The sequence below is a fragment of the Capra hircus genome, chromosome 8, assembly GCF_001704415.2.
Source record: "Capra hircus breed San Clemente chromosome 8, ASM170441v1, whole genome shotgun sequence".
Taxonomy (NCBI): domain Eukaryota; kingdom Metazoa; phylum Chordata; class Mammalia; order Artiodactyla; family Bovidae; genus Capra; species Capra hircus.
The window spans coordinates 78,978,565-79,000,124 of NC_030815.1; the positions used below are offsets into that span (position 1 = coordinate 78,978,565).

General features: G+C 38.9%; 2 protein-coding genes across 8 annotated transcripts in view; one reads left to right on the forward strand and one right to left on the reverse strand.

The window, feature by feature from the left end:
• The window catches only part of NAA35 (N(alpha)-acetyltransferase 35, NatC auxiliary subunit), a 94,601-nt gene extending 87,613 nt beyond the window's left edge, over positions 1–6,988 (forward strand). For all 4 annotated transcript variants that reach the window (XM_018052441.1, XM_018052442.1, XM_018052444.1 and 1 more), the window contains 6 exons: positions 594–730; positions 1,763–1,830; positions 2,674–2,814; positions 3,211–3,333; positions 5,614–5,694; positions 6,487–6,988. In XM_018052441.1, the coding sequence (XP_017907930.1) occupies positions 594–730; positions 1,763–1,830; positions 2,674–2,814; positions 3,211–3,333; positions 5,614–5,694; positions 6,487–6,546 (610 nt within the window). In that variant the 3' untranslated portion in view covers positions 6,547–6,988. The remainder of the gene's footprint in view (positions 1–593; positions 731–1,762; positions 1,831–2,673; positions 2,815–3,210; positions 3,334–5,613; positions 5,695–6,486) is intronic.
• The window catches only part of GOLM1 (golgi membrane protein 1), a 58,129-nt gene continuing 50,313 nt past the window's right edge, over positions 13,745–21,560 (reverse strand). For 3 of the 4 annotated variants that reach the window (XM_013966162.2, XM_018052445.1, XM_005684127.3), the window contains exon 10: positions 13,745–16,691. In XM_013966162.2, the coding sequence (XP_013821616.2) occupies positions 16,615–16,691 (77 nt within the window). In that variant the 3' untranslated portion in view covers positions 13,745–16,614. The remainder of the gene's footprint in view (positions 16,692–21,560) is intronic. The other variant, XM_018052447.1, reaches the window with a different exon arrangement.

Consider the following 21,560-nt stretch of genomic DNA (forward strand, 5'->3'; position numbering starts at 1 on the left):
AAATGTGACCTATATTGATATAGTAAAGACAAGTTGCTGGACATTCATTTGATCTACTGATATATGTAATTACCAAGAAGTCTTTTTTAATTGAAGTATAGTTGATTTACAGTATTGTGTTAGTTTCAAGTGTATAGCATAATGATTCAGTACTTTTGCACATTATATTTAATTATAGGTCATTACATGATAATAAGTGTAATTCCCTGTACTATACAGTAAATCCTTGTTGCTTATCTATTTCATGTATAGTAGTTTGTATCTGTTAATCCTATACCCCTGATTTGTACCCCCTCCGGAAATCTTTTGAAAAGTTGTAAAACTCATATCATTGCAGTATATTTTCCATATTGTGTGGCAACAAGAAATTTTCCATATTGTATGGCAACAGGATAGGGAAAGTTAATTATTTGTAATGGTCATTTTTTAAAGATCTAATCTATTAATTATCTATTTGAATAATCTTGTTTTAAAACAAAAAGCTTTTAAAACATTATATAAAAAAAAAATCTCTCTTTATTAGTACTAGTGCATGTGTTGACCAGGCTCTCATTCAGACATCTATCATTAACTAACATTTTCTTTCCATTAAGGTATCTCTCTGAATTTCTTTATGCCTGGTTGATGTCGACATTAAGTCGTGCCGATGGCTCTCAGATGGCAGAGGAAAGGATAATGGAAGAGCAGCAAAAAGGCCGTAGTAGTAAAAAAACAAAAAAAAAGAAGAAAGGTGATGGGAATTATTTTTAAACTCAAGAAATAAGTAACACTGGAATGTACTTTAATTTCATCAAATAATAGATGAATTAGTCATTATATTTTTATTCTCACCATCTTCTCTTCCCCGGTGGCTCAGCTGGTAAAGAATCCGCCTGCAGTGCGGAAGACCTGGGTTCAATCCCTGAGTTGGGAAGATCCCCTGGAGAAGGGAATGGCTACCCATTTCCGTATTCTGGCCGAGAATTCCATGGACAGAAGAGCCTGGCATGCTACAATTAATGGGCTCTCAAAAGAGTCAGACACAACTGAGCAAATTTCACTCACTCACTCACTCATCTTCTCTTCGAAGATATTGGGGTAGAAACTGAGTCACAGTATTAGTGGTAGAATCCTTTTCGTTTCTTTCCTTGCTTTTCTTTTACTTCTTTCCTATTTCATGTGTCAAAGGACCTTAGGACAAGAAGTAGTAACCACATGGAGTAAGATAAGGAACAAGACAGCAGGAGACTTCCGATACTCTTTTGACAGAAGGCTGACAGCTCAGGAAGGAAGGAAATCTGGAGTGGTGCTATTAACAGTAAAACAGAAAGATGATCATACCCTGCCCAAGGACCATGAGAAGAAAGGAGGGTTTCCAGGGGACTACCCTATTAATCACTCATGGGCCGGTACAGATAGACTATAGTCATTACAAAATAGTGCGTTGTGTTCCCTTCTGATTTCAGTAGTTTGAGTGGGTCATTAAATGACTATACTCATGGCTTTCCTGTAATAAGAAACTGTCTCTGTATTGTGACTTGAGAAAAAATTACAGTTAATTTATACTGAAATCTTATGGTTTGGGGAACACAATTACTGTCTAACCTTAGCTCTATTTTATTATTTGTAGATTTGGGCCATAAAATTTAGCCTGTGGGAACAAACTTTTTAATATTTTAATTTGGTAAACAAGATAGAAGATTTTTTTTTAATTTAGATTTCTTCTGCATTAATGCAAGAGGAGGAGGGAAAAGAATTTGGATAATTTTCTTTCTAATTATAGTTCGCCCATTGAGCCGAGAGATCACAATGAGCCAGGCATATCAGAACATGTGTGCTGGAATGTTCAAAGTAAGTTGCTACATTGCTATTTTATTATTTAACTAAAATGAACTCTCCTGTGATTCTAGGTTCTAATTTAACCTTCATTTTTACTAATTGTCTGCTTAAAAATGACCTTTTATCCAAGTCTATTGGTTTTATTAATTTGTTTAACAGATACTGAACATTTGTCATATGTCAGATGTCTTGAACTAGGTGCATTGTGAGATACCAAGTCTAAGCTGATATGATCCTTGTCTCAAGTGCCTAGTTAATGTTAGACCAGATGACATATATGTGGCATGGATACTAAGAGAGGGAAGAGTTTACTTCTGATTGGTGATCAGAAAAGGTTTCTTGGAAGAGATGGGTTCCAGAGTTTTTTAGAAGTATGTTAGGAAAGGGGCAAGCTCCATAATGAAGGGGTTAATTTAAGCAAAGCAGGCATTTTCAGGAGATAGTAACTCGAGGAAACATACTAAAATACATAAAATAGAACATGGAATTCTGTTCGGAAAACAGGGTCAGTGCTTTTCTTATAGAAATGATATATTACTATTTCTTCAGGAGCCTGTACTTGAAGTTTTCAAAGCTGTTATAAGAGCCTTAAGAAGAAGAATATGCATTTGGCACAATTTCACTGGGGAAATTGAAACATTAGACACTAGAACATGAATATTTTTCATATAAAATATGGTGCAGAATATCAAAATGAGCATTAAAGCTAGTTTTTCTCTTCCTGTTTTTGATTTCTGGGCCTTGTTTTGATTAACTGTATATAAATAGTTGTTTCTTATTTTCTGCTCTCTGTTAATGAGGATGTTCACATTTTCGTACTGTTACCATCTTTCTCTCTCTCTCTTTGTACTGTAGACCATGGTAGCTTTTGACATGGATGGCAAAGTACGAAAACCCAAGTTTGAGCTTGATAGTGAACAAGTTCGATACGAGCACAGATTTGCTCCATTCAACAGTGTGATGACACCACCACCAGTGCACTATCTGCAGTTCAAGGTGAACCTGCTCCTTAGAATAACTGCAAATTATTTAGTCTTAGACCTTCTTGGAGATGTGCTATTTGTACCTAGCCATTTTGCTGAAATAGTCAAGTGAAACTCTTATTGGACCAGTGAGATAAAGGGATGAAATAGCAATTTTAAATAGTATGAATATTATTTGACTTTGTTGGATATACTCATCACATTAACAGTTATTTGAATATGAGAATAATATGAAGTGTGGTATATAAAGGTTGAAAATTGAATAGGAAAAAACCAGGACATGCAGAGTGTTTGCTTTAGTGTCCATATGTGAATGGATAATCAATGTAGAATTCTTTAATTTAAGAAAGTATTTTAGAGTTTTTTCACATTAAACATATTTTAAATAATAATATTTCTTCCTTTTTAGGAAATGTCTGACCTCAATAAATATAGCCCTCCTCCTCAGTCTCCAGAACTGTATGTGGCAGCTAGTAAGCACTTTCAGCAGGCAAAAATGATACTGGAAAATATCCCAAACCCAGACCATGAGGTAAAACTGCAGTCACAGTTATTCTACAGGAAGTTTGTCAGGAAGTACATCACTTACTACTGGATAACAGTTTAATTATCAAATGAACCTTATAGTATTAATAAATGAAGACTGATGTTTCTGCTAAGGATTTCAATCACTGTTAACCTAACCTTGTCAGACTTAAAATTATATGATGAAAGAAGTGATACAAATATTTCCTTTGTGTAAATTTAGAAATCAGTGCAAAGAGAAATAGAACCATAAAGCTGGAAGAATAGAAATAAGACCCAGATTGATCTACAGCTCAGTAATGTTAACATTAAATTTTAAAAAATTTAATCTATAGTTTACTGTATTAAAATATAATTATATAAATCTTAAATCTAAAAAATGATCTGGTCAGTTATCACAGGAAGTAAAAACAACCTTATTCTATTTGACCATTTAAAATAAAGCCTATTGTTTTGAAGACTGTTTTGAGTATCATTCTACAGAGCTTAGAACTTGCAAAATACAAAATATTGTTTCAGCCTCTTATGAGTTTCATTAATTTACTATATAACCTAGTTTATTGAAATGTATTTATTCTGTAAATGAGAGGAACACACCGACCATTTTGAGGGGTATATCTTGATACAGCCTCCATGAAAGGTATTTTAGCGATCTGTCAAAAAATCACAGGTACCTAGGCCCCGAAATTCTGCTTCTTGGGATTTACCTTACAGATACCTGTGTACATGTGGGAAATGATGAATATACAGATATTGTCGAGTGTGTATTATGTCCTAAGTACTCTGGTATATTCCAGCAGGGGGAAAAAAAACAAACAGAAATCTGGACCCTTCTAGGGGCAGCAGGGGGCAGGCAGCAAATAAATGGTCTATTAGAAGATCAGAAGTACTATGAAGAAAAACCTTAAAAGAGATTTTTCTTCTGAGAATAGAGATAGTGAATGCTCCCAGAGGTATGGAAGTGGAAGAGATTAGACATTTTTAAATAAGTTGGCCTCTGAGCAAATCTTGGAGGAAGGTAGAGAAGCAAGTCATATGACCACCCAGGAATGGAGCCTTCTAGGCAGAGGGATCCACACGTGTAGAGGTACAAAGGCAGGAGTGTTGCTGGAGTATCTGAAGAACAGCCCAGGGCTGTGTGCTGGAGTGAGGTGAACACAGGTTTGAGCTGTTGGAGAGTTTTAATGTGACCAGGTCTGATTTTTGTTCTAAAGTATCACCATGCTGGCCACTGTGTTGGTAAAATAGACTGGTGAAATCAAGGATGGAAGCCAGGGAGCCAGTTAAGAGGCCATGGCTATAAATCCAGGTGACAGATGGTAGTGCCAGTGGATCAGAAGTGATTGCATTCTCTATAAATTTTAAGGTCTAGCCAATGGGATTGACTGATGGATTGGAGGTGAAATTAGAGAAAAACAGGAGTCAAGGATGGTTTTGAGGTTTTTGACCTGAGCACCATCTGGTTGGATTGAGTTGTAAGGGGAAGACTGAGGCTGGAACATGTGGGGAGGCAAGGCTGGGAAGGTCAGGAGCTCAGTTTTGGACATGGCTTTTGGATGCCCAAATGGAGTAGTCATGTAGGTGAGTGGATATGTGATATGGAGCTGAGGGGCAGCAGTTCCTGAACTTGAAGTGATGTGTCAAGTGAGGTCAGTAAGAAGTAGGCAATTTTTTTTTTCTTCAAGTTGCCCATTGCTCCCTCTTAAAGAGAAGTGAGTATTCCATTCCATTGTTACTCATATTTTCAGGTGAAACGTTTTGGACAAATGGTTGTCAAGAAATACCAGTTAAAGGACGCTTACTGCCTGCTAGGCGTGAGTTTCAGATTGTAATATGTGTTAACTCAGTCCTCACAAATCTTTCTGGGATAGGTAAATTGTATCCCCATTTTTACAAATGAAGAAACTGAGAACAGAGAGATTAGAAAACTTGCAGAGGTGTTACAGCTATTAAGTGGCAAAACTGGATTTTGAAACTAGACAGCTTAATTCTAGAGTCTGTGCCCCTAACATGTTGTACTGCTTTGCAGGACTTCACAATGTAATGCTTTTTGGTTTTAATGAAAACAAGATACAGTAGTCCTTTCAAGTTTTCATGATGGTAAACTAGAGTTCTTTGTTACTAAAAGATACATGGTGGTACTCATATTTTGAAATTGGTTTCATTTTAATAAAATACTGACACTTATTTTGGGCCACATTCCTACTGGTATCTATAAATCAATATATTTTGACTATGAATTTTATGTTTTGATTGTTTCAATAGCTTAATGTTGTTTATTATTTAGGTCAGTAGAATTTTAAAGGTTGCCAAACCCAACTTTGTGGTCATGAAGTTATTGGCAGGAGGACACAAAAAGGAATCAAAGGTAAAATATATTGTTATTCAGTTGTTATAAACTTCTTTTAGTAAGATGAATAAATATTACAAAAAAGTCAAAATGCCCATAAAGATGATTCTAAAAGAGATTCAGTGGCAGAAAATAAATTGGAGCTTGCCATTTTGCCTTGAAACTTAGATTTTGTTGACTTAAAATCTCTAAAGTTTGCTCTGCCCTTCCACATAAATTACTGAATGACTTCAGGTAACAAAAGAAAATGTGTGAAAACCAATTTATGGGAGTTATTTAAAAAGTCATCCACCTTTAGAAAAGTGAATGCTTCAGTAAATGAATACTTTAATGGCTCGGGAGATGGAAGATTCTGTAAGCCTCCCTTGGTTGGTGTTTCATTGGTGCTGTATCAACATTTGGTGCAGAAGAAAGAGGCCAACCACTGAGCCATTTCTGGTGGCATCTGTGCATTATGTAATACTTACCTCTATTTGTTTGTTCTCATTGCTTTTCTGTTATCCCTCTTTCTTATCACCTCTGCTTTACCAGTGACTCTTTTCATTGCTCAGAAGTAGCAGCTACCCTGGGACCGAAAGAAATCACTGACCCATGACCTTTTCCTGTAATTTAAGTCTATCTTCATTAAGTATTCTCTAAAAATAGAAAACCATCGGTCAGCATGTTTTCTAATGACCTTCACAGATGCAGAGATAAGCTAAATCATTTTCTTTTCCTTGTTTCTAAAAACACAAGTCTAAAATTAAAAGCCCTTATTTTGTTTACTGTCTAAATATGTATAAGATACATTGATTGACTTTGTTTTCACAGGTTCCTCCTGAATTTGATTTCTCCGCTCACAAATATTTTCCTGTTGTGAAACTTGTTTGAGAGAAAGACTGAAAAGGTGACCAAAAGGGTGGAGTCTACTTTCAGATTCTGTTCTTAGAGGATCTATCCGTCAGTCTTACCACATAACGTGAAGTGAAATGGATTTCTTGGATAACAACCCATTATAAGGAATACTTTTAATTTGACAGCCTTATATGATGTGAATGAAAACTGCTGTTTTAAAGTGGTTTATTATGTTCCATGGATGAAACTAGTCTTATCGAATGCATTGATGAATGTTATATGGTTTTATTACAGATTTAATCATAAATCATTTTTTATGAATGAGTGAAAATAGTGTTTGTAAAGGTTAATAAATTTCTTGACAAAAAAATGCACTATTGGGGATGAAAAAATAGCACTTTGTTGATATGTGTTAAGAATTGAAGGTGTTTACTCTTAATATTGGAGCAGTTCAAACAAATTAAAAGTTTCAAATCAAGGGATTTAGTAAACACTCACATGGGATTTGGGCTAAATACACTTAAGGGAGGTTTTGGGGGACCGTCTATGGGGTCACACAGTCGGACACGACTGAAGCGACATAGCAGCAGCAGCAGCAGCAGCAGCCTAGCTATATAGGGATACTAAGTCACACAGGGATTGTGATTTTGTGTGTCACAGTATCTTATATATCAGAAATTTTTTTGTCAGAATGTTTTTAATCCTTTTAACTGTTACCTTTAGCACTTTTTTGTTTTTAAGATAACACATCATGTTTACTAGTGATATTATAGGATTAGGTTTAAACATGACATACTGCTTTTTATTACCACTACTTAGTTTAACCCATGAAACATTTTCAGCTGGGGCCTTTCCAGCATCCTCTGGCTCTGAAAATTGACTTAAATTCACCTGTACCTACAAGTGCCCAGTGCCAATGGTCCCAGCCTTCTTCCTTTGTTGCTAGTTCCTCCCCCGTCTGCACTGCTGTTCTGTCCCATATTGCCGTGATATCTGGGGGCTTTTCCTTTCTTTGGTCCTGCTATTAACAAGACAGTATTTTTAGCAGAAGGAGTTACATTGAGCCTTTGGCTTGGCTTAAAACCAGCAGCAGTTTTGTATTTTCTTTACGGTTGAAAGGGTTCTGAGTTTCAAGTATCTTAATTCTTATTTGACACCTTTCTTGCAGATGTCTTATTGAAATTTTATTTCTGGAAATATCTTAAAGCAGCTAACCTGCATAAATCTTGCCTACTATAGTAGAGCCGACTGTAGAGTAAGAACATTCCTGACTCCTCTTTCTCAGCTCCTGATTATCCAGGAACAGCCAGTAGACATCTTGAAATCTCAGAATCCAGAAGTCTTTTAAAAAAAAAAGTAGTCTGTACAAAAGAAAGGAGCTATAAAGAGATAAGGAATGTATCTGTTGCGTTCTATTTGGTTAGTTTTCTGGGAAGGAAAATGCTGTTTGTGGCTGGTAGTTTCTGATCATTTTAAGCAAGAAAAATGGTACAAAAGAGGCAACAGAAGAAAGAATTCAAAACGCAAAGAGGCTAAATGAGGCAGCAAGATTTGGCAGATAGCCAAGAGCCTGAGGCAAGCTATAAGAATGTGGATCAGTGCCAACAGGAACCATGGATTAAGAGGGTGCGCTAGCATTTTTAAATTGATGTCTAGTTAGGTCAGCTGCTTCCCTGGTGGCTCAGAAAAGTTAAAGCATCTGCCTGCAATGTGGGAGACCTGGGATCGATCCTTGGGTCGGGAAGATCCCCTAGAGAAGGAAATGGCAACCCACTACAGTATTCTTGCCTGGACAATCCCATGGATGGAGGAGCCTGGTGGGCTACAGTCCACGGGGTCGCAAAGAGTCGGACATGACTGAGCGACTTCACTTTCACTTTAGGTCAGCTGCAGATGTACATGAAAGTTATTGAGCAAGGGTTCTGCCTAATTATAGAGCACCTAAGGCTGTTTTTTCAGGAGTGGCTCTTCTCCCTAAGAGCAAAGAGTGTTCCTAAGTTTCAGCTGCAGGTTTCTAATCAGAAAAGCTGAAAGTTGCCTTTTTTGGAACTTTTTAGAAACCTTACCATGCAAGGTGCCAAAAAAAACAAAAATGATGGGGGAAATAAGACTACCTCTCCCCTCACAGATCTAACCACCATATGAATGCAGAAAAACCACCTCTCCCCTCACAGATCTAACGAGCATAAGAATGCAGAAAAACTAACAAGTCTTTATCATGCCCTGGGGAAAATGCAGTGTGCTGGTGTAGGAGACCCACCTCACATGATTTATGGAGAAAGTCACCGTCTTATCCAGGTCCCAAAGGTTAACGATGGGCACTAGCTGAGTCCCTTGACAGGGACACAGATGGGCACAGGCCTGAGGTGAGAAGGTGGCAGTTGACTAAAGTATAGAGCAGGATAAGGGACTGGAGAGAGGAGATGGAAGTAAGGGGAGACTGTTGACTGATGTTGGTGGATACTGCTGGAAGGTTGGAATCAGGTGAACAGCACAATCAAATCAGATGTGCTTGCTCATGATTACTGGTTCAAAAGGCTGAGCAAGGTGAAAAGACAGCCTTCGGAATGGGAGAAAATAATAGCAAATGAAGCAACTGACAAACAACTAATCTCAAAAATATACAAGTAACTCCTGCAGCTCAATTCCAGAAAAATAAACCACCCAGTCAAAAAATGGGCCGAAGAACTAGACATTTCTCCAAAGAAGACATACAGATGGCTAACAAACACATGAAAAGATGCTCAACATCACTCATCAGAGAAATGCAAATCAAAACCACAATGAGGTACCATTTCACACCAGTCAGAATGGCCGCAATCCAAAAGTCTACAAGCAATAAATGCTGGAGAGGGTGTGGAGAAAAGGGAAGCCTCTTACACTGTTGGTGGGAATGCAAACTAGTACAGCCACTATGGAGAACAGTGTGGAGATTCCTTAAAAAAACATAAATAGAACTGCCTTATGACCCAGCAATCCCACTGCTGGACATACACACCAAGGAAACCAGAATTGAAAGAGAGACGTGTACCCCAATGTTCATCGCAGCACTGTTTATAATAGCCAGGACATGGAAGCAACCTAGATGTCCATCAGCAGATGAATGGCTAAGAAAGCTGTGGTACATATACACAATGGAGTATTACTCAGCCATTAAAAAGAACACATTTGATTCAGTTCTAATGAGGTGGATGGAACTGGAGTCTATACAGAGTGAAGTAAGCCAGAAAGAAAAACACCAATACAGTATGCTGCTGCTGCTAAGTCGCCTCAGTCGTGTCCAACTTTGTGCGACCCCAGAGATGGCAGCCCACCAGGCTCCCCCGTCCTTGGGATTCTCCAGGCAAGAACACTGGAGTGGGTTGCAATTTCCTTCTCCAATGCATGAAAGTGAAAAGTAAAAGTGAAGTCGCTCAGTCGTGTCCAACTCCTAGCGACCCCATAGACTGCAGCCTACCAGGCTCCTCCATCCATGGGATTTTCCAGGCAAGAGTACTGGAGTGGGGTCATTGCCTTCTCCGCAATACAGTATACTAACACATATATATGGAATTTAGAAAGATGGTAATGATAACCCTGTATGCGAGACAGCAAAAAAGACAGATGAGGGAGAAAAAAGACTCTGAGGGAGAGGGAGAGGGTGGGATGATTTGGGAGAATGGCATTGAAACGTGTAATATGTAAGAAATGAATCGCCAGTCTAGGTTCGATGTGAGATACAGGATGCTTGGGGCTGGTGCACTGGGATGACCCAGAGAGATGGTATGGGGAGAGATGGTATGAGGGGGGTTCAGGTTTGGACCATGTGGCGGATTCATGTTGATGTATGGCAAAACCAATACAGTATTGTAAAGTAAAATAAAGTTTAAAAAATGCTGTAGGCAGGGAAGCTTGTTAGGTGAGAAGAAATGATGGTTGGTCTTAAGGTAGTGGCAGAGGGAACAGAGATGAATGGAATCAAAAGATAAGAGGTACAGGACTTGGGTGAGTTTGTGGGAATCAAGGGTAATGATTCATAGGTTTTATGGCTTTGCAACTAGATAGATGTGGTGCTATTTGCTTATATAGGCAAAATAGGAGACAAGGTTCAGGGATAAAGATTGTTTTAGATGTTAAGATGTCATTTTTTCTTTCAGGCTGTGCAGCTTGCAAGGTCATAGTTCCCTGATGGGGAATTAAACTCAGGCCCCTGGCAGTGGAAGCATGGAATCCTAACCATGGGACCACCAGAAAATGCCTTGTTGAGCTGTCTTTGAAAAACATCCTAGTGAAAGTGGCAAGTAGTTTGGTGTGGAGCTGAAAGGAGCATTCTTGGGTAGACATGAAGACTAAGTAGCTGCAGAGATGAATTGTAAACTGAGGCCTGCACTGGGGGTTGCCAGAGAAGGCAATGGCACCCCACTCCACTACTCTTGCCTGGAAAATCCCATGGACGGAGGAGCCTGGTGGGCTGCCATCTATGGGATCGCTCAGAGTCAGACACGACTGAAGCGACGCAGCAGCAGCAGCAGCTGGGGGTTGCAGTTGCTCAGGGAACATGTAGAAGAGCCTGAGATTGGTCCCAAGAAGAGTCAGGATAACCAAGTTCTAAGAGTGGGCCAGGGCAGAGGTGGGAGAAAGGAGCAGGTAGGAGATGAAACCAAAGTGAGCGCCTTAAAATCATGCCATGCCACCCTCTGACCAAGTTTCTATGTCACTTGTTTCATAAGACTCTGGCCTTCTAAGAAATCACCTTAATTACTGGTCAAAAAAGCCACCCATTTAGAAAAGTTTAGGAGAGTTTTTCTCTGGCATGAAAAGGAGATTTAGCCAGAAAATAGGCAATGCAGGGCCACATACAGCTAATAGGCCTAAGATAAGGACCAAAATGGGCCCACTGGATCTGACAGGTTGCTGGCGACAATAGTAAACCTTTTTGAAGAGGTAGGGTAGAATCAGTACATTGAAGTGTTAGTGAGTGGGGTGTGAAACAATGGAATCATTCTTTAGAACTGACTTCTCCACATTCATCCTTACCCCACCCTGTTCTTGGAGGAGCTGGTATGATCATAAAAGATCAGCTATTCTCTCCTTAATGATAGTCTTCACTAAGCAACACCTGGTTTGGCCACTTCATTTCTGCCCTCTCCCCTGGGCTCCTCAAGCTGCATCTTATGTTGCTTTTCCTCTGACCAGCCAACCTCTTCTCTTGGACAGCTTCTCTTTATCCTTCAAGTTTCTGAAACATTAGATCTTCAGATAATGCTCCTGTATCTCCTGGTTTAGGCCAAACCATTTAAAAGTGCTTAGCATTTTCAGTTCAGTCGCTCAGTCATATCCAACTCTTTGTGACCCCATGAACCGCAAAACTGCAGCATGCCAGGCTTCCCTGTCCATCTCCCGGAGTTTACCCAAACTGATGTCCATCGAGTCGGTAATGCCATCCAATCATCTCATCCTCTGTCGTCCCCTTCTCCTGCCCTCAATCCTTCCCAGCATCAGGGTCTTTTCAAATGAGTCAGCTTTTCGCATCAGGTGGCCAAAGTATTAGAGTTTCAGCTTCAACATCAGTCCTTCAGTGAACATCCAGGACTGATCTCCTTTAGGATGGACTGGTTGGATCTCCTTGCAGTCCAAGGGACTCTCAAGAGTCTTCTCCACCACCACAGTTCAAAAGCATCAATTCTTCGGCACTCAGCTTTCTTTATGGTCCAACTCTCACATCCATACATTACTGAAAAAACCATAGCCCTGACTAGATGGACCTTTGCTGACAAAGTAATGTCTCTGCTTTTTAATATGCTGTCTAGGTTGGTCATAGCTTTTCTCCCACGGAGCAAGCATCTTTTAATTTCATGGCTGCAATCACCATCTGCAGTGATTTTGGAGCCCCCCAAAATAAAGTCTGTCACTGTTCCCACTGTTTCCCCATCTATTTGCCATGAAGTGATGGGACCAGATGCCATGATTTTAGTTTTCTGAATGTTGAGCTTTAAGCCAACTTTTTAGCGTTTTCGGTTGTAGTTATTTTTTATCTTCCCAGCTGTAGTATAAACTTGAGAAAAACGCCTTCATCTTTGCAGAACCTGCTCACTCAGTTAACGGGATGTGGATCTTTTAAAAATATAAAAGACATCCTGGAGGCAATCAATTGGAAAACTGAATGAAGGTTAAAATCAAGGCCTCCAGGGCAGTAGGAAGGCTCAATCTGAGACAATGGTGAGAACACAGGACACTAAGAATGCTAGTGGAGTTTTGAAGTAGGAACCTGGAGGTGGTAAGTTGGAGTCTGGTAGCCTTGTCCCTAAACGGTTTGCATCAGCTGAAGAAATTGGTTGCATTCACTTAAAGTATACAATTTTTTCTGTAGTCCTCTGCTAACAATGCCTTCTATTCTTTCCATTTAAAAAGAATGCATCAGCTTTTGGAGGACCACAAAAAGTTATTATGCAACACTGAATTTCTAAACTACTGATAAGGTAAAGATGCAGTACCTGCAACCATCTGTGTAGAATTCAAACGTTTTAGGCCAAACCTTTAAGCCAAGCTTAAAGGAAAGTGTGGTGCTTTGTTTTGATCAGAGATTTGTCATCCATTGACTTCCAGAATAACTTTTGAATGAACCCATCTCAAAAAGCCAGAGCAAGGATGTTATAGCAGAATTGGCCTTCACAGGGAAAAAACTGGCAGCTGTAGACTGGTGGTTAAGGTCACAGAACTACTCTTTTAAATGATACTCAAGTGTGAAATAATAATGTGGCCCCTTTTTTGGTGTGAGTTAAGACATTCCGGTGAAGGTTTGAGTTCTGGATAAAGGCAGACATGTTACATTGTACTGGAAGTTCCACTGTCATTTTACAACTTTGAGAGAGCCAAATTAGTAAAAGCAAGCTCTAACGTCAGGAGCTGCTCCACAAAGGCTCTGGCTTACTTCTTGAGTTTTCATCCTCATTCTTACGTGTCTATTAACATTCATTCTAAAAATGCATATGTTCACCTAAATCTGTTTATGACGGTTCTAAAAGGCAAAACTTCAGTTATATGAAAAGTTAGGTTACCTAGGGCTACATCTCTGATCACTCAGTCTTTATTTGAACTTTAGTCAAACTTACCAAGCACCCCTCACAATATTAGAATCTCTGTAGGGATATGAAGTGTAAGCCTGTGTCACTCAACGCAGGATTTTTATTTTACTTTAGAACATTTAATTTTATTCTAAGGAGTAAGGATTTAAAAAAAAAAAAAAAGGCAGGTATTTGTCTCAAGGTCTTGGTTTATAAAAGTCATTAAGTTTATATATAGTTTACAGATGAGAATGTTTCAAGTCATGTCTCCTTCCCAGAGATGAGTTTCACAGGCACATCAACAAGCACAGTGCATCTCTTACCTACTTTTGAGTAATCCTTCACTGTGCACATTACCAGAACCTTACAAATCAGTTGTTAAGAACAGTGGCTCAGTTAGTACCCTTAAGAAAGTGTTGCCCTCTGAGCTGAAATAGAACACAAACATTTAAATACACAAGATAAGCCATTTCCCCAACTTTCTAATACTAATTTCAAAATCTAAGATGACAATGTGAAAAAATATTAGTATAACTCAGAGTTAATGGAAAGTTAAATTATATATATTTTCAAACTCATTTCAAAGGCAAGTGTTAGAAGTGGGCTGAGTGTCCTATAAACTATCTTTAATCTACAATCATTAGTAAAGATTACCATTTCTATTAATGATTAATTATTGTTATTAATCATTAATAAAGATTACCTTATAATCTTTTAGGCTAAAAAACATAATGAGAATAGACCAGTTCCCCCCTGGACCTTAAAAGACTCTGAAATTGCAATTCTCTTCTACAATTACAACCACCAATTACCAAGTAAAACAATTTTGCCAGTTATCAACCTAGTTATTTAATGACACCACAGTGACTTAAACAGGGAATGTTTTTTCAAATTCCATCACACAAAGGTATGCTAGGTGCAATGATTAGATGATTCATGAAATCTAATCCAAAGCTGCTATGGCAATCTTCATCTGCAGGAAAAAAGATCAAATTAATAATCACTCCTTGTCTACACACCATTTGAGAATATAGAGGAGGGTGTGAATCAAACAGTTTATTAAAAATTGGACTAGCTGCTGATTTTAGATGAACCCAAAAGACCACGTTGTTGGATAATCTATTTGATGCTTATTACACAGGTTTTATTTTTTAAATAAATAGCTGTGGCATCTCTAGATTGTTCCTTGGAATAGTTGATCCCAAGGGAAGCCAACAGCAATAAAGCATGACTGCTTGAAGAAACACGTGAAGTACACACCTCCCGAACAAACAGCTTTCAGGTGCCTCTGTACAGGGAGATTAAATCATGATTATTTTTTATTTATATCGGCATCTCATTCCACAGAAAGGTTTAATTAATAAGGCAAACGACCATCCTTAATCCACAGTTTACAAGCTGATTCCAGTTTCAACAGCAGATGAAGGGAAAACTGAAAGCAGTTTTTAAACCTGAACAGAGTTTCATTTCCCAGCAACTCCAGGCACACTGATTAAACATGAGATGAACAAAGGCTAATATGCAAGACATCAACCCTAAGATTGACTAAGACTTAGACACAGAGGGAGGCTGGACAAGGACCTAGATGAGTATCTTATAAAGCTACTTTCACACCCTTCAGTTGCCTTTTCTGGGTGGAAAGCTATAATCTTAATGATTAGGGAAGAAAATAGCACACAGCATTCAAGTTGGCGATCATAACCTGAATGGAGACCAGGCCCTGCCCCTCAGTGGCAGCAGGGGCACCAGGAGTCCGCAGCTGGCTGCGAGGCAGGCACTCTGGCTGGGCCTGGAGAAGCTTCAGAAGTCCTCCAGGACCCAGTCTCTTCTCTGTTAACCAGGGGGTTATGTCACATGACCTGAAGCCCCTGCATCTCAAGCCCTGTGACTCAGAATGCTGATTTAATAAGCATCACCACCCACTTAACCCTGTAGGGAGCCTTTCTAAAGGTCACTAATGTGAGTGTGAAGTCTGACAAGAGCCTGTTTATTCCCAATGTAAAGAACCAACTCAAACCTGATGTCACTATTAAGCAAATTATGATTAGTCATTTTCAAATTAATTTTGGTTTTTAAATCAGTTTGTGATATGGTCCTTTACCGCAAGGTACATGTGTAAACTGAAAAAGACAACTACTGCATTTTTTTTTTTTTACTTTCTAAACTTTCCACATCTGTATGCTGTGTATCTCCTTCATCATCAAATTTCTCTTCTCTTCTTCTAGCAGTGAAGTAGGCAGTGTCTGCAGCACATCCACCCACAGTGCGGTACTGCCCTCTCTGCCGCACATGCCCAAGGTCAGCCCTGCTTTGGCCCCTGTTGTGTCAGAAGTCTAATCTACACGTGGCTTTTCTTGGTAATGCTTTGCCCACACATACTAAGCAAGGCAAGTACAGATCACAGGTATTCAAATTACAAGTCATTTGAAAGTATTTTGTACATTAATGACAAGGGTTATTGTACAAGGAGCAGTCTTTTAAAAAATCCTCACACAAAACACCTCTGTGTTTAGACTTGTTTAACACCGTTGCTAGTGATGTTTATGTTAACAGTTAGTGCTCTAGGCCACTGACTGTCAGAACCAGAAGTGAGCACGGAATAATAAACCAAAAATCACTCAGTGCCGACTGCAGGGCTGGTTTCTGTCTCAGCACAGCATGTGGCGAAGAGAATGACTCCAGAGGGACCTGAAGACAAGGAGCTCTGCGAGTATGGGAGTCCGCTTCACAGCAAACGTTACACTTCACAATATGAATCCTGCTGTTGCCGTACTTGAAGGAGAACCTGTGTTCTACTTCTGATGTTGATCTTCTTATGAAATACCTATTAGCCAACAAATTTCAACAATTTTGACACCTCAATATAAACACTTCAAAAATACCTCTAAAACACTTGTCTCAAAGTCAATCTCATTTTCCTACATTGTAAATACAAACTAAAACTCCACAATAATCATCTTTAGATATTTTACTTAGTACATTTCACAGTATTCAATCCCTCGTGACTATTGTAGTGATCTCTGTTCGATTCTGACACACAAGAATGTGATTCCAGTTTGATTCAGAGTGTGTGATTCCTCTTTTCACGCTGATCAAGTAAATTTATTGTGTCTCCTTTCTGATTTTCAGCGTTAAGAACTAAAAAGGAAAGAAAGAAAACAAAATTTTCTAGTATTAAGCATTTTGAGAAACCAGCCCAGGCAGGTCCCATTTGACTTAAGTGTCTAGAGAGAGGACTATCTCCCAGGGTAACATTATAATGTGGAACTTCATTGCTCATCAAGGACAAGATAGCAAAAGAGTCCATATGTACAGCCAACAAGGTACCATGAACTGTGAAATAGTGAAATGGTGTTCTACAAAACGGATGGTATGAAATGTACTCACAGAATTTTTGACATGATCATGACCCTCAGGCGCTGCATGAATCTGTTACTGTACCTCCAGCAGGAAGCACACTGCCTCCTAAAAGCCATTTGCAACTTAGGTTAGCTTTGGTGACTCCAAAGCTCTTCCGTTACAGAACTGATGTCGATATGTGGCTTCCACCCTCTTTATCCTATGACACCCAAAGGATGTAAAAAGACACATCACAAATATAACCTAAACCCAAGATCCTCATTTACAACTACTGTACATCTTAATGATTTTATTAAATAAATGACTGTCTTAAGTTCTCTAATAAAGTTGGAACTAATGCCTTTTTCTTCTAATTTCCCTGGAGAAAAGCAGTGTCTGAAACCATCTTGATGACATAATTTTAAGATGACATTTCTTCAACTTAAAATTCTTCCTTAAAAGAGCTGACAGAACCATTTCTCTGCTTCGCTTACCTCCTCAATTTGTTTAAAAGCCTTAGCAGGTACAAGGTCAAATACTTAGACGAACACCTGGGTGTAAAGGATGAAAGATCCCAAGGCTTCATTGCACAGTCACACATCTAACTTGTATTTGCTTAATTTTCTGACTCCTAACATGTTCATCTTCTGCATTAAAAATAATTAGCTGAAGAGTCTATGAAAATAATTTAAAACTGAACTTAAGACTTTAAATTTTAGAAATCCCAAGCAATTTTGCCAATTGTAATAAGTGACATGCTGGATAAAATACGAAAGATTTTTTAAGGATGCACTGCTGAATCAAACTCAACTTTCTACAAAACAATTGGCCAAAACACTTAAAAAATTATCAGTGCTATAAGTGATAAAGACAGGGTTCCAGGTTAAAAGACACTAAAGAGATATGATGATAAATGTATGATCCTGGATTAGATCTTAAATCAGAAAGGGGTTATTAGTTGGACAATTCAAGAAATCTGAATAATGTCTATAGATAATAGCATTAAGTGAATATTAAATGTCTTCATTTTGATAACTACTATGGTTACATAAGATGTTAACACTTGGGGTACCTGGATGAAGGTTTGTGGAATTTCTTACTAGTTTTGTTTAAATTATTTCAAAATGAAAAGTGAAAAAAAAATTAATAAAACATTGAAATGCATTGCCTATGAACAACACTAACAGGAAGATCAAAAATGAAGTGGAAATATTAACAACTGAAGGTAATAAGCATCAATGCCAGCTTTTGTCCTGAGGACCTCTGCTGAAGCCTGAAGACCCCAAGCTCCCCTCACAGCTTCAAAAGGCCTTAAGCATGAGGGCTCCCCCTCAAGGTGGGGAGTGAAGAAAGGGATGCCCATATAAACGTGAACCCTAAAGTTTCACATCCTTGACTTAAAGGCAACAGAAAATAAACCTGCGATGAAAAGTCTCGTGTGGACTAGAGCATTCTTAACCACATAAGATGATCGTGCATGTGTATAATTCAAACTCTCATTTTTCCATGTGATCCCAAAAAACCCTAAAGGTGACAACCTACTTTATTAAAGGAGTTTTGAATTTGCAGTACCCTCCTTGAGACTGGCAGAGGCAAACAACCTTCTCTCTGTAACTCAGTCCTCAAAGACTTCCCACAGATAAAAGTTCCAAGGAAAGTAGTAGCTCACAGTTAAGAACCACAAAACACACAAGGAAACAAGGTACCGTGAGGACAATCTGCAGAAACAATGAAACACTGCAAGTTTTCAGATACTACAACTGGAAGACAAGGCATATGAAATAATGTTGACAGAGAAATAAAGGATGTTTGAAAACATGAGCAAGGAATAAGGACCCATAAAGAATGGCCAAGTAAAAAGTTTAGAAATTAAAACGGAGCAAAGAAGGCATAAGTGAAAGAAAATTTTTGAATTGGAAGATATTTCTGAGGAAATTATTCTCAACACAGATCAGAGAAGCAGAAATGCAAAATATGAAAAAGAGGACACGAGACACGAATAGATTGAAAAGATCTAATACACTTCTAATCTGAATTCAAGGGGGAGCCAGAAAGGAAAGAAGCATTACTCAAAGGATGTTGGCTTGAATTTTCCAGAGAAAGTAGACTGGCTAGATTGAAAAAAAAAAAAAGCTGCTATACTTAGAACAATGTGGTACACTGTGAATCAAGAGAGAAACCAATAGAACAGAAATAGAAAATCTGAAAATCAGAACCAAGTACATATGAAAATCCAGTGTTTGATGATAGTAGCACCTCAAATCACTGACTATAAGATGGTGATTTGAGATGGTGTTGAGCCAACTGCAAACACCTTTGGAAAAAGAAAACTGGACCCATATCTCATGCCCATACACTTGAAAACATTTAAAGTGAGTCAAATGAATTAAGAGATGTAAGTGTAAGTTATCAAAGTAGAAGATTCTGGAAAGATGGCAGAAAAAGTGGCATAGTTTTTGAACCTCTCAGAGTCCTTACATAAGGCAACTACTAAATTTAAAAACTCAAAAACTAGAGACCATTTACAGAAAAACTAGCTGAGCAGGAGTCCTGCAGACCCCAAAATACAAGCAGTCAAAAATAATCCATGGACAGCAAGCCATACACTCGCAGTGTCTGGAAAGAAAACAGAGGGAAGCAATGGAGCCTCTGATGGACCTGAGAACAACAGAAACCCTACCAACCAACAGGTTACAGCAGAAAGCACCTGGGCCAGTGGGAGAGCTGCAGCTGGAAGGGGCAGTCTCTGCTACTCCCACAGCAGGTGACCACGGTGTGCCTATGGAAGACGAAGGAGCTGGTGGAGGCCCATGAAACACACTGGCAGCGACTCCTCTTTGGGTTCTTCTCAGGTAAAGCCCCTCACAGAGAAAAGGCACTGTGTGGAGTGAAGCAGTGGCTAAGCAGGACAAGAGACAAAGGAACCAATGGTTCAGAGAGAAGTGGGGAACACCTCACTGGCCAAAGAAGGTGGGATGATGTGAACTTCAAAAAAGATTATAAATGCAACTGAATGAAACCCATCAAAAAGGTTTAAAAGTTTATATTTTCAAATGGTCACCTTCAAAAAGTCAAAGGAAATAATTCCTTATTGTGAAAACTGGTAAAGAGAAAGAAGCATTTATTCTGCCTATGCTATATGAACAATACCATGACTTGTCTATTTACAAAATATTTCAACTAACAAATGAAATAGGAATGGCTGAATTAAAATACCACCTCCAGATATCAGCTGGTGATCTGCATGAAATAGGGAGGAAAGAAGAATACACTAAACCAAACCATGAACAGAACCATGAAATACACAATCAACACTCTCCAGACTGTGGTCAAACAGCAATGGCTGGCTGGATGAATGGATGGAAGGAAGGAAGGGAGAGAAGACTTGTAAATTGAAACAAACACATATCAAATATAAGAAAATGGGCAAGACTAAACTATGGCATCCATGGATGCCCACTTGGGGTGATAAACCCATAAAGAAATTCAAGAAAATGCTGAATGGAAAGGTGAGGACAGGTATTTCAGTACAGGGAGGGAAGGTGCTAGGACAGGAAGGGCAACAAAGAAGGAACTTCCTGAAGCCAAGTTCTGTTTCTTGAATCAGGAAGGCAGGGTGCAGTTAAAAAATGTTTAACTTCTAACAACTCGTTTGTTTTGTGTGCTTTCCTCAATCTGATTTACTTCATAAAACCAGAAGAAAAATCTGAAAGTATACTGAACAACAACAACAAAAAAAATGTGTGAATTCAACTCTAAATGAGAAAACTGTGACTCCATATCTGTAGGCAAAAAAAGACATAAAAATGTTTAAACCTTTCACATGGCAAAAAACCATAATCAAAATCAAGATAAACTGCTAGGTAGTATTGGCAACCAACATCACAGATAAAGGCCAACCACCCCAGCATATAAAGAACTCTTAAAAACTGAGAAAGAAACACCAAGAGTTTGATGGAAAAATGAACTTTAAGAAAGGAAACCTTGAGCCTACAGTGAAACTAAAACAAGGGAGAGAGAGTACGTGTGCCTGTGTGTGTGTAAACATATACACATTGGGGGTGAGGGAGTCCTTAAAGAATGACAGCTGATCAGTGTGTGGAATGACCATCCAGACAACGGTTTTCAATGGACAGCAAAGTCAACCATTGCACAGCATCCCCCTCTGTAAGACATGTTAGTTACACAGGGAAAGTGGACCTTTGCAGCAGAGAGACCTCATGGGTACCACCTTAACCAAGGATCAGCCTGCCATCCCGTGCCTCCTGGTGTGAGGCTAGAAGAACATAACTGCAGCTATTTAAAAAAAAAAAAAAGTTCAACCAGAATCCAATCACAAGGAGATGAATCCAGAATCTGAGCATCCCACAGGCCTAGACTCTTCAAAAGTTCAAAATAACAGTAATACAAAGTAACACAGAGTGCTACTATAAAAACTTGCCTGTGTACACATTACGGCATTTCAACTAGTGCTGTGAAATGATCATGCGGTGACCTACCACTTTGAAGGGAAATTCCTAAACTTCACTGAAGCATATCCGCACTGACCCCTGAGGGGCTGATGCTCATGTTCATGTATGCAGACTTTCTGAAAGGTCCTCGTTGTGGCCTCCTGAAACTGTCACCTCTCTCCACTGCCCCTACACTCTAAGACTTCGGGAGAAAACA